The following is a 15,733-nucleotide window of genomic DNA, read 5'->3' as shown; positions in this document are numbered from 1 at the left end:
CTTTTTTTCTTTACACTAAAGATTTTATCATAGTCGAAAATGGATAATATAAAAAAAAACAATGATGAAATACATGATCATTTCAAGCTTTGAGAGAAAATTCCAAGCACAGAAATTAACAAAACCGGTCCATGTATTTATGATTTTATATTACATGATGATTATTTTGTTGACAAGCGATTAATGTCTCTATAAGAACTTTAACGTTTGTAGACACGTAATTCATCTTTCATCTTTCATCTTTCATCTTTCATAGAGTCACTTAGGGAGTTTTACTCAATCAGTAATTTAAAATTAATTATTAATATTTTGCAATCCATCGAATTTTAAAATTTTAATATAGTTTAAGTTGATTTATGAAGTATGCATTAGTTTTTGAGATAAATCATTTATTTACGAGACTCCGTGAAAAATGATTTGAAATTAATTTAAAATACAATTTTTTTAAAAAATCCTTAAAATTGAATAAACTACAAAATGACTATGGCATAGTTGTTGAAACCTTGCTTAGTATTTTGATGAGGCAGGGTTCGGTCTGCTTTTTGGCCGCCAAAAATTCGTCTGTGAAATCTCAGCTTCTACGGTGTTAGTCGCTCCTCGACGGCACTAAAGAGGATCCACATCTTCTTTCCATTCGTTGTGATATAGTCTTTGTGCGTTGTTATGGATTTTTTCGAAGTTTGGATGTAGTGAGCTGGCTGTTATAGATTCAGCATGCCACTTTGTCGATGACTAATTAAGGCTATGGTGGTTCATGTCCCATTTGCTTTTGGACTGCGTTGGTTGGGGTCGGCATTTGAGGTTCTTCGTCAGATTTGTCTACATCATGTCTCAGTCTGCATTCTGATCATGGTTTTATTGTGGGATTTTTGCCTTTTCTTTTATTATCTTTGTGGAGTTGTTCATGTTTGCTTCTTTTAATGGTGTCTCTGAGATGATGCTAGTCTTTGTTTGATGTTATATCAGGGGTTTGCTCTTATCTATTTCATCGTCTAGGACTGTTTGTTGGTTGGGCTGGTGTCGTTCCGGTTCTGCTTTGCCTTCTTCTCAGGTATGTTTCTCTTGAAACTTATGTTAAAAAGTTGGCTCCATATTTGATTTGTTCCTCCTGTTGCTGGCCTCTTTCCGGTTTGATTATTGAATATTTTAAGTTTGTTCGCAATGTTACTTTGGTTATGTTTCTTGGAGCTGAAATCAGGTGACAGCTTATATTGCCAGAAGCGTGACTAAGGATCAACGTTCCAGTCCTTCATTGTGTGCAATGGACCTGGTTAAATCACCTCATTGTGTGTGCTTCAGTAAAGACTTGAGTTTGACATATTCTCTCCTAAAACCCACTGAATGCCACAATAGCTAACCATAGACGGATCCTCACTCTCTCTTAAAGAAGTCGTGTCTTTCAGTATAATTTTTCTGTTAAACGATGCCTACTGGTATCTTGATCTTTCTACAACTTTTGTTTCTTTGCATTTGTTATTCTTGACCTTTGGTTATGTACAAACCTTACAGATTTTATTTAATATTACTTGTTAAAAAAATAACACTAAATTTTAAAAACTGAATTTAAATCACATTGAATAATACTAGAATTTAAAATTATCATTCGAATAACAAGGGATTATGTTTAGATTAAGCTCTATTAAAATAGATGATCCAATAACACCCCCTTACTTTTTGTGAATTTTTCAGATAGACTTAGAGTGAAGTTTTTAGATAAATTTTGTTAGTAAAAATCAATTGGTTACACAATTTTGATAAAGATAAAATTATCTAGATATGTAAGAACATCTTATATTATGAAACATGTCTATGAATTTAACAAGTATGTTTTGCTTTGTCCTTCATGTTAAGAGAAAATTAAAATGACAAAAAATCCAGTTGGGTTTTACCTTTCAATACAATGAGAGAGGAAGAAAAAGCTGCAACGTTTTTATAGACAGTAAGAGGATTGAAAGAGGAGTATTAAAGGAATGAAGAAGAGGAACAGCTCTTAACCTGCTTAAGTAAATGCTTCTTTTATTCCTTCTTGACTGATGAGGTGTGTCTCTTCTGATTTCCACCTCAAAAGCTGATCTTTAATATTTAAGATAACTTCTGATACATAAGAGAGAGTATAGAGAAGTTAAAACTTACCCTTTCATATGATTAACAAGAGCAGAGAAAGGATGAGTTAAACTTATGAGCTCCCTAATGACAGAGCTCAGAAGGATGATTCTTGTTTTGTGGGTATTGATGTGTCCTTACTCTAGACTAGATTACGGTTTGTTAGGAAACAATATATTTGTGTAAGGAAAAGTTCAGATAATGAATAAGGCACTAACCTTCCTTGATATATATATATATATATATATGGAGTTGCTTTGTCTGGTAGTACTTCAATTGAGTGAAAAAATGGTGCTAGGGTTGCCATGTGGTGGGTGAATCTTAAACCTTCTCTTCAAATTATATGAGGCTTCTTATAGGCTCCGGCTTTTCCTGATACTTGGAAAAAATAAACATCTAACCTATATTAAAAAAATCGACCAATAGGAGAACAGCATTCGGACACGTCATCTCTGTCGAAACTGATCCTTCGTGTTGGGCTCTCTTTTCATTTTCAAACGGCCTATTAAGCCCAAATCGCTATAATTGTGAAGCATAAAGCTTTATCTCCCACTTCACCGTCACCAATCAAATTCGCTGTACTTACTGTAACCTACGCTTCATCAATCTACTCTGCAATTTAATTTTCTTAAATGGTTTCGTTCCACTTCCCCTCTTCGTCCTTCTATATAAAGTGTTCAATCTGATCTTCAGTGCACCCTAATCGAAAACATTAGGTGTTCGATTACTGTATCCAGGATCTCCTGTTCATTGATGAAGAGGTGTTGCTTCAATCTCCCAATAGTTTTTTTATGCAAGTTCCTTTACTCATTCGTAACGTATAAACATTCGTTTCATACGGTATAAAGAACTGATTTTGTGTTGTTTCTTATAAACTTTGAAGCAGAACTCTGACACAGTAAAACGTTTTGTATTGTGTTCATCTGATTATCAGCGGTTTCAGCTCCTTTGGAATCTGTATGTTCTTTGGTCAATTAGAATTTTTGTGTGTTAAGGTGTTCGTTACTGATTTTTGGATTAGTTGTCATTTAGTGTTGAGTAGGGTACAACAACGAAGCAGAAAAATTTTCATTTTAATGTAGACATTAAAACATTTCGGTTTGCAGGAAAAAAATATAACAATGAAAGTAAGATCGTACGGAGATTTAGAACCTCCGCTGCAGCTGAAGAAATCATAAGCCGGTTCACTTTTTTAACACAGCTCCTCAACAATGGGAACTTTGTAGACGCTGCTTCTGGTGAGTAAAGTTTTCATTTTAAAAAAAGGCTCTGTTCAGAATCAGAGAAATAACAAAGAAAAAGTTTGACTTGAGATTCAAGTTCCATGAGAACTAATGTTTGGTTTTTGAATTGGTGATTTAGGTAAGACGTTGCCTACTCTTGATCCACGCATAGGGGGAGTTATTGCGAACATAGCTGAAAGTCGATGCTGAAGATATAGACCGGGCGGTGAAAGCCACAAGCCTGCAAGGAAGGCCATTGATGAAGGACCATGGCAAAAGATAATTGCTTATGTATATATATAATGTTCTTGGGTCTTGAAATTAATATGAAATTCAATGTGATATGGACTGATCTTTGTTTGGTTTTCAGGAACAGCGAAAATATAGAGACATGGGACGATGGGAAGACTTATGAACAAGCCAAAACAGCAGAGATTCCAATGCTCGCCAGATTCTTTCGCTATTATGCTGGTATACCAAAATCTTGAGAATACTATCAAATTTTCATGCTTTTGTTGGTAAGTTTTGGTTTGATGTGTAGGATGGCCAGATAAGATTTGTGGGCTAACTATTCCAGCCGACGGAAACAATCATGTCCAGACACTGCATGAACCAATAGGCATTGCTGGTCAGACCATTCCATGGAACTTTCCACTTCTGATGTTTCTTTGGAAAGTTGTTCCTACTCTTGCTTGTGGTAACACCATTGTCCTCAAAAAGCTGAACAAACTCAAGCTTTTCTTTGAAGTAATCAATGTCCCTTTCACCTTCTACTTACCATTCTTGCTGTTAAAATAAAAGCTTGAAGTAACAATTTTTCTTGAAATTTATGATAGGCATGTCTTTCTCAAACAACACCTCCTGTAAGTAGTAACATATGCTTCTGATGTTATCATTATAATATATATATGTCTGATCTGTATTGTCTATTTGTTCAAGCAGGTTCTGTGGGTTGTAGTGAGGTGGAACCATCCATAAAGCTACTGTTGCATACCTACTATTGGACTCGCATCTTATAAGCTCAAAGTATCTTTGTGGAACCAAAACAGAGCTCAAGAGTGCCACAAGCTCTCTTCTTTGCAACAAGCTGCAAATAAATGGCTTGAGCGTCTGCAAGTCGACCAGCCGGACTACAATTTCTTCATCTGCAGCATCCCGCCAATGAGGGGAAAACATATAATTTACCTTCAATTTGGCTCTGGTCTGAACAAAAGACCCATTATCTGCTATTCTACTTTACATATTGCTTACACTGAAGGGTATGTTGTTTCATTCCCAGAAGATGCTTTATGAATTGTAATCTAATCTTTCCTCTTTCTTATACTGAAACTTTGCTTTTCTGTGAATAAGGATTTGAGGAGCACATTGTGAAGGTTGCGTATGGTGCCGTAACATTGAGATGCAACACTTTTTGTGGTACAATTAGATTGTTGAATCTGAAACACAGCTTGGGTTATATATCTATTTGTAACTGGTTTCAGTAATGAATAATTTTTAGCTTTGATAATTTGAGTCTTGAATAGCATTAAAAGGAGAAAAGTATATAAAGCTTTATACCTACAATTATCTGCTCAATGGTTTAGCTATCTTTTTTTAGCTCACAACAAATATGTATATAGTTCTTGATCATTGTATAATAAGATTTTCTACAACTTATTTTCTGTCAGCTGGCATTGAAAAGAACAACACCTGCTCATGAATGGCCTGGACATAGTTCTGTGATGGCTGAAGGACAAACAGGCCCACCAATGAGCCAATAGAGCCACCTGTTTCTGCTGGTTACAATGGAGATGAAGATCTGTCACTGTAGTGGAAGGGCGCTCTGCCAAGAATACTCGCACCGACTAAGTGTTAGCACCCGGTTTGATTGGGACTCTTAACTGTCTTCCAAGATTCGACACCAAGCTTGCAAACTCCGACATCAATGGCCTTCCACAAAGCTTGGATCTCTCGCTATTGCAGGTCTGAATCCTTAAACATATCTCATCAGAAGTTATGATTCTGTTTCTTACCCTTTGTCTAATGATAAAAAAAAAATTAATACAATTTGATCAATGGATTCTACTTGCAACATCTTTCCCATAGGTGTTTTGATGGTTTTAGCATTTTAGTTGCTTAGTTTTTTGTTTGAACTTGGTTAATACCATCTACTTCTGCATTCATGAGCTAAAGCTCTTATCTTACGTGATTTATGTTGTTTTCCGCGTTCTTTTCAGTGGGTGCATATGATGTAGGGAAACTGAATTTGGAGCTTGAGGTTCGAATGATAAGTGTCTTCATTCAGCTTGGTTTTGAGGACCAATCAGACACTGACATACTTCTGTGCAAGGTCTTCATCAAGATATCCATAGGATAGGAATGACAAAGAAGGACAAAAGAATCTGAAGTTTGGCAGTATAATCCAAGATGCTGTAAAGGATCTTTCTGATGTTGTTCTTTTTTTTTTCTATTAATTTGTTAGCCAGATAATTTCGTGCGTATGTCGTATGATGATAACATTTACTTGGGATAATATTTTATCTATGATTGTAAATATCTAATATGCATATTTGATGTCTTAACTAATACTAGATTATATCATGTTGTTATTTATCCGCATTTCAAGTTTTAATCAGCTGGAAAAAGCATGATAAAGGTATCAAGCAACATTTCAACCAAAATATCAGAGTTTACCAAAAATAGATGATATATATAAATGTATAATTTAAAAATTTTGAAGGACATAGTTATAATATTTGTATTATAATTTAAAGAAATAGAAATTACTAACAATTTAAAGTAAACTAAACACTTTGAAATATTCAATAAAATTTATTATATTTTATATACTTCGTTCAGTTACTAACCCTCCCGTAGAGCGGGCCAAACTCTAGTATTTATCGATGATGGAAGAGCAAAACCAAAGAGAGAGAGAGACAGATTCTATATCAGAGAGTAAATTGGTGAAGTAGATTGAGACTGAACCTGTTCTGATTTCTTTTAACAAAGAGACTGTAGCTGGCAACTTTCTAGAAGAGGAACGTTGATGTTATTCTCAGGTTACTTTCGACTTTTGTCTAATCTGCAATCCCATCATAATGCACGTAAGCAGTAACCAGATGGATGAAAATGAAAAATGGACCCACAAAACGTGAGATATATTAGAAAATGTTGCTTGGTAAATGCATAAAACACTGAACTTGGCCTACGAATTTCACATTCAGAAAGACTGAAGGACCAGACTAGTTCAGCGCTAAGAGCACTGTTATCGCAGCTTATAAGGGAGTTTCTAATGGCGTGAATCCCACAAAAGTGGCAATAATCGATTCCAAAAGTCAGGAAAGAAAAAACGATTTTGGTGGGTTTTTTTCACTGTTTGCGGACCCCACCAATACATGGTGGTCCGCGATTGGTTCACTTATTAATTTTTTTTTTAAATCAGACAAAAAAAAAGAAAAAATTAAGAAATTCTTATAAATTTTAGGGATAATGATGCTCTCTAAGGGCGAAGAACCAAGCAGTTGTGTCAACAATAATAGCATGTGCACGTTCCTTCATAGTTTTCACAATGACAACAACAGTGGACTTAGAACACCAAATAACCACCAATCGCTATTTCTTTGCAAACCAGTATCTCGGCCTAACACTGATATTACAAAACAAAACTAAGTTGAAAAGCTTCTCTGTCAGAAAAGTCACGTCTTCAAGAAATCAGGTCAATAACTAACTATATCTGGGTTTACATGATCACAAGAGAAGTTATCTGTGATAGGGCCATGAGCGAGCACTATAGATGTGGAACCATCACTCCCAAATTCGTCTTAGCCCCAGTTTGGCTTACAAGTTTTACTCTTAACATTCTCCAACAGATTATTTTGTTGTTATTATTTCTTAACCCTTGTCTCGGTTTGGTTAGTGTCCTATTTTGAGGTTAACACAATCATACATATTTATTCCAATGCTTTGCCAACACATTTCAGACTCGAAACCATTTTGGTTTTGCCCGTTACTCTACCATCTCCTTTAGGTCAAATTTTAATGTGGTCATTTCAGTTTCTCAGATGCTTTTGAATCCAAAAGCCCATTCTGTCCCTACAAGAATCAAGATATAGAATCCACACGTAAAACAAATGTTCTTCAAAAGTTAAAAGCCATATATCAAAGCAAAATGCTTAATATGAACAACAATAACTAGTTGAAAAGGTTAATATAGCACCATGCTCGTGTAGTCTGAAGCATTAAATCAGCTATAAACAGACTATGATTTTCTTAGGTGCCAATTCAATCATGATAATTTGAATGAACAAAAACTAGTTTTATTCCCTTCAAATAAAGATAGAACTTTGAAGAGAAAGCAGAGCAATTCAGAGAACTTTGAAGGTATGTAATATAAAATCCACATGAATTTTGAATTCAGAGGCTATTTATATTCTCATCATAATGCTTTTGCTTCCTCCCAATACCAGTAAACAAAACCATTAAATTACAAAACCAGCCGCACGAGATCTAAATACATATTGGCCTACACGCATATTCTGGAGAAAGTTCAAAGCTATTGAACATCAGCAAAGAAGCTCAAGTGCCAATATATATATAGCACCAAAACAGTACCCTTTTCTCGATTTTGTTACGATGCTCGTATTACCGGAAGTACAAACAAAACAAAAAATTAAAACTTTATGAGGACAAAACCAACAAATCAACAAACTTTGCTATACCATCCTAATCCTAAAAATGTAGAAACACCCCATAATCTATTAACCCTTGACAACTCAGCTAACTTTGAGGGTGATTTCCGTTGATGCTAGAAGTAGCGGTTGTGTGCACTTTATAAGAAGACAACCGCAACCGGGTAGGTTAACTAGTACGAACCGGGTCGGGTTTTTCGATCCAGACTCTAAAATGGATACTCGGCCCATAAGATTTTTGTGTGCTCCGGATCCTAACCTTTCCTATGCACCTGGATAAGATCAACATTTTTCCTTTGTGGGCTTTCATTATTTCCACGAGACTTGAGATAAAAGGTTGGAACCAAAGACCAAAATCGTCACACCTCTTATGACCAACCTAGTTCTACTTGGCAACCAAAAAGAATCTCCGTTTGATCAACGGCCGGAACAGGAAGCTAGATGTGCTATACTCGCTAACATTTAAAAACACATGAGCTTAAAAAATAAGTAAATCATTGACGATTAAAAATTTGAATGAGGGTAATGTCGACAAGAGCAGTGAACGGAACATGAGCCTCGTCGAAGATGATGATTAACTTCACTGTTTAACTTTTAAACAAAGCTTTCATTTTCATCCATTTTTCTTTCTTAATGTACAAAGTGATTTATAAAACATAAGAGGGTCTAAATGCTTTAAACGAGACAGTACGGTAGAAACCAACAAGACCCTGAGGGTTTTAGAAGTTTTTTAAAAGAATGAAAAAAGACTGTGACTAAATTCTCTCTTCAACTCTCGACTCTCCTCCACACTAAAAGCTGACATCAACCCAATATTTACACTAAAATCCATACCACTCTTCTCTTACTTGACCATCCTTTTCCACCAGTTCAGTCTTAAGCCAAACCCTTTACTAACACAATCCTTTATTCTTCTTCTTCTTCTTCTTCTTCTTCTTCTTCAATCTCTGACATCTCAAAACTGACACGAAGTTCCCAGCCTCTGCCTCAGATTCTGTCCTAAAGTTATGGCCTTGCGCTTTGCAAATGCTGGATAAAGCAGCTCTTGATACTTCTCCAGGAAAATCTTCCACTCCTCTTCACTCATATCCGAGAGCTTCACAAAGCTTGTGCTTGCTGGGATCTGCTCTTCTGCACTCCTGTGTCCAGACGAAGCATACCCGCTCTCTGCTCTCGCTCCTGGGTGTTTCTGATACTTCTGGCTCTTTTCACCAAGAAGAGTGCTTTTCAAAGACATTGAAAGCTTGCTAACTGCCGCCATTTTCTCTGGAATAGCTATCTCATTCACTTCCTTCTCTTCTTCCTCTTCTTCTTCTTCCTCTGCTGTCTCTTCGACCTTTGAGAGATGAGTACGAGCATTACCAAGAGTGAATCCAAGTGGGGAAGTGATGTTCTCCTCACAATCTAAATCGAACTGGAACTCAACATCACCGCCCAAGTCTGATCTTGGAGACTCAGCTTCCTTCTCTCCTACCAAACTCCTAGCCTCAAGACACACCACTTCATTCTCACTAGGCTCCTCGTCTCCAGCACGAACCTCTCGAGTCATCATCTCACCAATCTCAGCCAAACATAGACCATAAGCAGCAGCTTCCTTAAGTAAAATCGTACATAGAACTAGAACTCTGAGACTAGCCTCTCGTACCATCGGAAGCTCCCTTCTCAACATCTCACAATCTTTAAAAGGATCAAGATTCGCTATGTACTTCAGCTCGTCTTCTGAGAACGGGATCGACGCCTGTGGCCAATGAATCCACTCAAAGTAAGGATCCTCCAGAGTCTCCGGCAAGCAAAGACCATGATCAATCGGAATAAGCTCCACTTGGCCAAACATCCCCACACCATCCAGCTTCCTATTCCTAACCAGAAGGTTCCCTGAGTGCCTATCCGTATTCAAGATTCTAATGTCAAGAATCCCTATACGGTGCACAGCCGAAACAGGGAAGCTGGACGTTCCATGCTCGCTAGCATCGTAGTCATGAGATATAAACTGCTGCAAAGAAGCAATCTTGCTCACCAACACCTTCTCCATACGCTTACTCGCCTTCACTCCATTGTTAACATTAAATATAGAATGAGAGATCTTCACGAGAGCAGTGGGAGGAACATTTGCAAAACCATCCTTGTCAAGAAGATACGCCGCGACTTCTCTGTAACCTGTCTCCCCAACACGCACAGAGCGTTTCAACCCAGGCTGTCCAAGCGCCTTACCAACAAAGCCTTTAGGGTTGTTAGGAGCAAATGGCTCCTCATCAGTTGGTTTAACAATCGCAACGCTATCACCACGGCTGTTCTTGAAGAAGTAGACTCCTCCAAGACCGCTATTGACAGCAACAGGATCAATCCCTCTCTTCAACGCTTTTGTAATATCCTTCGCCATCTGCCTCACAAAGGACGAACAAACCGAGTTCCCAAGAATCTCAATAGAACTGGACTCATCTCTACCCTGCTGAAGATCAGCTCTCATGGGAGAAAGGCACGGAGTCGATGAACTCCGGTGAAAGTTGTTCCGAGTTAGTAGCAGAGGAGAATCATTCCTGACTGATGTAAGATCATTATTAAGCACCAAATCCCCAAAAGTCAAAGAGCTTTCATCCGTAGGGAAGTTGAGAGCAACCTGCAGCTTCCTTTTAACAGTGTGCGCGTTATCACTGCGATCCAGCTCCAACCCCAGTACACAACCAGTCTCCGTTTGGACAAAAACACGCCTGCGTCCAACGGGAGGCTTCATCCCCATCTTGTTAAACTCGTAGAACTCCCCGGTCAAGGGGCTCTTTAGAAGAGAAACTGCCATTTGTGTCTGAATAGGACTGTTGAGCTTACGGGACATGAATGTGGAGAACCAGCCAAAGAAGTCACAGCCTCTAAGATGGCTTCAAAAGAAAGTCCCTTGCTTAAATCCAAAGACCAATCAACCTAAACAAGACGAGCTTCCATAGTTAAAGTCCAGATGACAGGAGCATAACAACAAAACAATCTGCAAATAAAGATATTGAATTGAGAGTGAGTAATAAACACACAAAAATCAAAACTTTATGCAATTAACTAGTAATAGAGAATCATCTAAAACTAGCAAATATAAACAAATGTTGGTGTGTCTTCTTTTTACAAGAGAGCATTAATTGCAAAAAGGAACCGTAAAAGAAAACATTAGCGTGTATAATACAAAAACAATCTAACATCCGAGATTAACCATGCATGATTGGCTCTTTTTATGAATCAAAAGAGGTAAAAAGGATCCAACTTGAAATGGCATATACACTAATTGAAATCTTTGAGACCTAGAAATCAAATCACATAACCACGAAGAGCGAGAACAACACAATCTACAAAACAAGGAAGCTAAGAGAAGACTCTCACCAAACGAAAATGACGCGACGGCGAGGAGAGGGAGAGGAAGGGATTATGAGCTTAGGTGAAACAGCCAACCGAGAGAAGGAGCTCGACAACGAATAGTGCAGAGGAGATTAAAATAAAGCCAACTCGTTCTGAGTCGACTCAGGAAGGTCTCTCGCTTTGAAGCTGTTCTTTCTCGTCTTGTTCCTATCTCTTTCGCTTCGTCATCACTTACACAAACATTTTAACCTCTCCACACCGCTTAACCCGAGGGTTAAAAACTAACCACGGTTAAATACAAAAGAATAAAAATAAAAAATTCGATTGAAATCAGCTGAGTAATATAATTCGAAGCGTCTAGAACGGACGATCGCAGCCGTCGAAATAATGTTGGCGAAGTGAGGAACGTACGATGAGAGAGAACCGGGCTAAGAAAACAGAGGATGATGACGTGTGCATTTACGATTAGAGCTTTGACGTGGCTGGGTCAAACATCTCAGTTAGTTGAGTTACCATAATTGCCCTTATCGACAAAGACTAATTTTAGTTTTTCTAATTTTGGAAAGACTTGTCATGCAATACAAGTGTGTGTGATCGTCCTACGTATATGAAGTGTATAATCGATATGGTTTAATACAAGATCATAATCATAATCTTGGATCACTTTAAAGTTAGAAACACAATCATCTAATAACTCCATGATCAGGTTATAGACAACTGTACGTAGTAATATGATTATAATCATTGAAAAGCGAATATTTATTTGATATTCACATTTTATAGTTATCTTGGCATGCTGTCCAAAATGTGTCCGACAAATCAACTTAGTTTATACAATTTTACTACAATGTTAACATTTGCATTCATCTTCCATTAGGATCACATACAAGCTCGCGAGTTAGGTCTTGGGTTTTCAGATCGAAGAGGGATGAGTTGTCCATCGTATGGAATGTTATCGTATGTGTCAAGTGAACATGTCATTTGTATAAACATGAAATGGTAGACGTAGGCATCCATACATCTTTAGATGCCATATTACTAGGCATGTTATTGTGCATTTTGCCTTCTATATTAGCCCTGTTCGTTTTGTAAACGCTGGTGGCAGCGGCAGCGATAGAAAAATACACCTTTACCATTAAAAATGCATCGCCGGTGCGGCAATACCAACTTACTTTTTCAGTCGCTGCGATAAGCGGCCATAACTAATTAAATTTGACGCTGATACAGCGACCACAACCTCTCATTTTTGTGTCTTCCTCAATTTGCTAGCGACTGAATTAACTTTTAAATCCATTCAATTTGTTTCCATTGACGTGTTATTTTCTTGCCGCTACCGCTAGTCGCAGTGACCAAGAAAAGAACCAATAGAATTGTGTTATTTCATATTCGATATCTTTTAAGAAAGGAAACAAAATATTGTCAATTTATATTATCTTTTTAAAATTAATAGGTAAAAAAAAATAAATAAAAAATAGTAATAATTACAAAAAAAATATTTTTAACGTCGTCAGCAAACCATTAAACTCTAAATCCTAATCCCTAAATGCTAAATCCTAAACCCTAAACCCTTGGGTAAACCCTAAACTCTAGGATAAATCTTAAACTCTAAGATAAATCTTAAACTCTAAATCAAAATCACTAAACACGAAAACATTCAAGGGTTTAGGGTTTAGGATTTAGGGTTTAGAGTTTTAGGGTTTAGTGTTTTTATTTAGAGTTTAGGATTTATCCAAGGGTTTAGGATTTACCCAAAGGTTTAGAGTTTATCCAAGGGTTTAGGGTTTACCCAAGAGTTTAGGTTTACCCAAGGGTTCAGGGTTTAGGATTTAGGGTTTAGAGATTAGGATTTAGGGCTTAGGAATTAGGATTTAGGGTTTATGAATTAGGATTTAGGGTTTGGTATTTTGCTGACGACGTTAAAAATATTTTTTTAATTCTTTTTTATGTAGCTGCTATTTTTCTTTTTTACTTTTTTATTTTAAAAACATAATATAACTTGATAATATTTTGTTTCCTTTTATAAAAGATATCGAATTTGAAATAATGAAATCCTATTGGCTGGTGAATCTAGAGGTTCACCCTAGAGGGTGAACCCAAGAATAACTCGAAAAGAACAAGGCTAATATATATGACTTATTTTTTGGTTCACCCCTAGGGTGAACCTCTAGGTTCACTAACCAATAAGATTGTGTTATTTTATATTTGGTATCTTTTAAAAAAAAAAAACAAAATATTGTCAAATTATATTATCTTTTTAAAATTAAAAGATAAAAAGAAATAAATAAAAAATAGTAGTAATTACAAAAAAAAATATTTTTAACGTCGTCAGCAAAACATTAAACCCTAAATCCTAATCTCTAAACCCTAAATCCTAAACCCTAAACCCTTGGGTAAATCCTAAACCCTAGGATAAATCTTAAACTCTAAGATAAATCTTAAACTCTAAATCAAAATCACTAAACACTAAAACACTCAAGGGTTTAGGGTTTAAGATTTAGGGTTTAGAGTTTCATGGTTTAGTGTTTTTATTTAGAGTTTAGGATTTATCCAAGGGTTTAGGGTTTACCAAAAGTTTAGAGTTTACCCAAAGGTTTAGAGTTTACCCAAGGGTTTAAACTCAAGGGTTTAGGGTTTAGGATTTAGGGTTTAGGGATTAGGATTTAGGGTTTAGTATTTTGCTTACGACGTTAAATTTTTTTTTTAATTCTTTTTTCTGTAACTGCTATTTTTTTTTATTATTTTAAAAACATAATATAACTTGATAATATTTTGTTTTCTTTTTTAAAAAATATCGAATTTGAAATAAAGAAATCTTATTGGCTGTCACCCCCCCCCCCCCCAAGAATAACTCAATATATATAGGGGTAAATGAGTTAAGCTTCTCTAGTTTGCTTTTCACATAATATACGAGTGAAATCCAATGTCTTACAGTAAACCAGTTACCAAAACCAGTTTTTTGGTTCAGTAATTCAAAAGACCCATCTATAGTTGGGGGAGTTCAGTACTATCGATATCTTAGATGGCAAGAATCATGTCTTTCACAAATTCTTGATTTAACATACGAGTCACTGGCGAGACAGTTATCCAAATTAATTAAAAAGGGGGTGTATTCAATATAACAGGTGATTTGAGGTGATCATTTGTTGGGAATATTACCCAATATCGATGAGATGAAGATGAGATTAGACAACTAAAAAATTTAAGAAGAAGACTCTTTATATTTAGGAAAAGGTTTACAAAGATTTTGTTTTGAGAACTCTCTCTTACAAATGTTTTTTCTCTTTGTTTTCTTGATTCTTGGATGATCATACAAGTGAACTAAACACCCATATTTATACTAGTGAGGGGTAAGTACAAGTTACTTCTAGATTTTTCTTTTGGTTTTACTCTAAACATATTCTACATACTTCTTAATCTACACACTTCTTAATCTATACTCTTCTTCTTTCTCTAGATTTTTCTTCCTCTTTGGGCTTTGATTAATATTGGGCTAATGAGGGAAACCCAACAAATCTCCCCCTTCCCGATTTAGCCCGAAACCGTCACCATGCCAATGCCTTGACAACAATCTTCAAACTTCTTTATCGGTAATACTTTGGTCATAAAGTCTGACCAGTTTTCATCGGTGTGTACCTTGTTGAGATGTAGGAGCTTCTCTTCAAGAACTTCTCGGATCCAATGATGTCGAATGTCGATATGCTTTGAGCGAGAGTGAAAACTTGGATTCTTTGCTAGGTGAATGGTGCTTTGATTGTCGCATAGCACAACATACTTGTCTTGATTTACTCCCAGCTCAAGCAGGAAGTTCTTTATCCATATCATCTCCTTGCACGCTTCCGTTGATGCGATGTACTCCGCTTCTGTGGTGGATAAGGCAACACACTTTTGTAACTTCGATTGCCAGGAAACAGCTCCCCCTGCAAAGGTAGTCACAAATCCTGATATTGACTTTCTTGAGTCTTTATCACCAGCCCAATCTGCATCGGTGTAACCGTTCAACTCCAATTTTCCATTGCCAAAACATATACACTTCTTCGTTGTGCCTCGTAGATAGCGTAGGATCCACTTAACTGCTTTCCAATGCTCCTTTCCTGGATTCGCTAGAAAGCGACTCACAACTCCTACTGCATAGGCAATGTCCGGTCTGGTGCACACCATAGCATACATGAGACTGCCCACTGCTGATGCATATGGGTTAGTCTTCATTTCCTCTTTCTCCTTCTCACTTGTTGGACTTTGCTTCGAACTTAGCTTGAAATGTCCACCAAGTGGAGTGCTCACCGGCTTTGCTTTGTGCATGTTGAATCTCTCCAACACCCTTTCAACATATCGTTCTTGGGATAACCACAAAAGCTTCTTTGGTCTATCCCGAGTGATTTTCATTCCAAGAATCTGTCTCGCTTG

The 15,733-nt window shown here is 36.7% G+C and overlaps 1 protein-coding gene and 1 long non-coding RNA gene across 5 annotated transcripts; one reads left to right on the top strand and one right to left on the bottom strand.

Annotated features, from left to right (window-relative positions):
- Window positions 1-2,694: 2,694 nt before the first annotated feature.
- Window positions 2,695-5,828, top strand: LOC106293174. 3 transcript variants are annotated; one of them, XR_001260389.1, is made up of 9 exons: window positions 2,695-2,864; window positions 3,210-3,341; window positions 3,466-3,617; window positions 3,697-4,073; window positions 4,163-4,189; window positions 4,269-4,585; window positions 4,677-4,742; window positions 4,994-5,288; window positions 5,543-5,828. It is a non-coding gene; the product is annotated as an uncharacterized LOC106293174 (long non-coding RNA). The 3 variants fall into 3 exon arrangements; XR_001260388.1 differs by lacking the exon at window positions 2,695-2,864 and adding an exon at window positions 3,038-3,060; XR_001260387.1 differs by lacking the exon at window positions 2,695-2,864 and having other exon boundaries at window positions 3,067-3,341.
- Window positions 5,829-8,617: 2,789 nt separating this feature from the next.
- Window positions 8,618-11,603, bottom strand: LOC106295215 (phosphatidylinositol 4-kinase gamma 5). Of its 2 annotated transcripts, none has more exons than XM_013731055.1 (2): window positions 11,354-11,603; window positions 8,618-10,970 (listed from the first exon to the last, which is right to left on the bottom strand). In XM_013731055.1, exon 2 carries the CDS (start codon window positions 10,821-10,823, stop codon window positions 8,949-8,951), a length of 1,875 nt encoding a protein of 624 aa, XP_013586509.1. In that variant the 5' UTR covers window positions 10,824-10,970; window positions 11,354-11,603; the 3' UTR covers window positions 8,618-8,948. The 2 variants fall into 2 exon arrangements, with proteins under 2 accessions (XP_013586509.1, XP_013586511.1); XM_013731057.1 differs by having other exon boundaries at window positions 8,618-10,909; window positions 11,354-11,594.
- Window positions 11,604-15,733: the final 4,130 nt, after the last annotated feature.

The sequence above is a fragment of the Brassica oleracea genome, chromosome C5 (genome assembly GCF_000695525.1).
Source record: "Brassica oleracea var. oleracea cultivar TO1000 chromosome C5, BOL, whole genome shotgun sequence".
NCBI classification, from domain to species: domain Eukaryota; kingdom Viridiplantae; phylum Streptophyta; class Magnoliopsida; order Brassicales; family Brassicaceae; genus Brassica; species Brassica oleracea.
The sequence above is the reverse complement of the archived record's forward strand: the minus strand, read 5'-3'. Positions and strand labels throughout refer to the sequence as shown.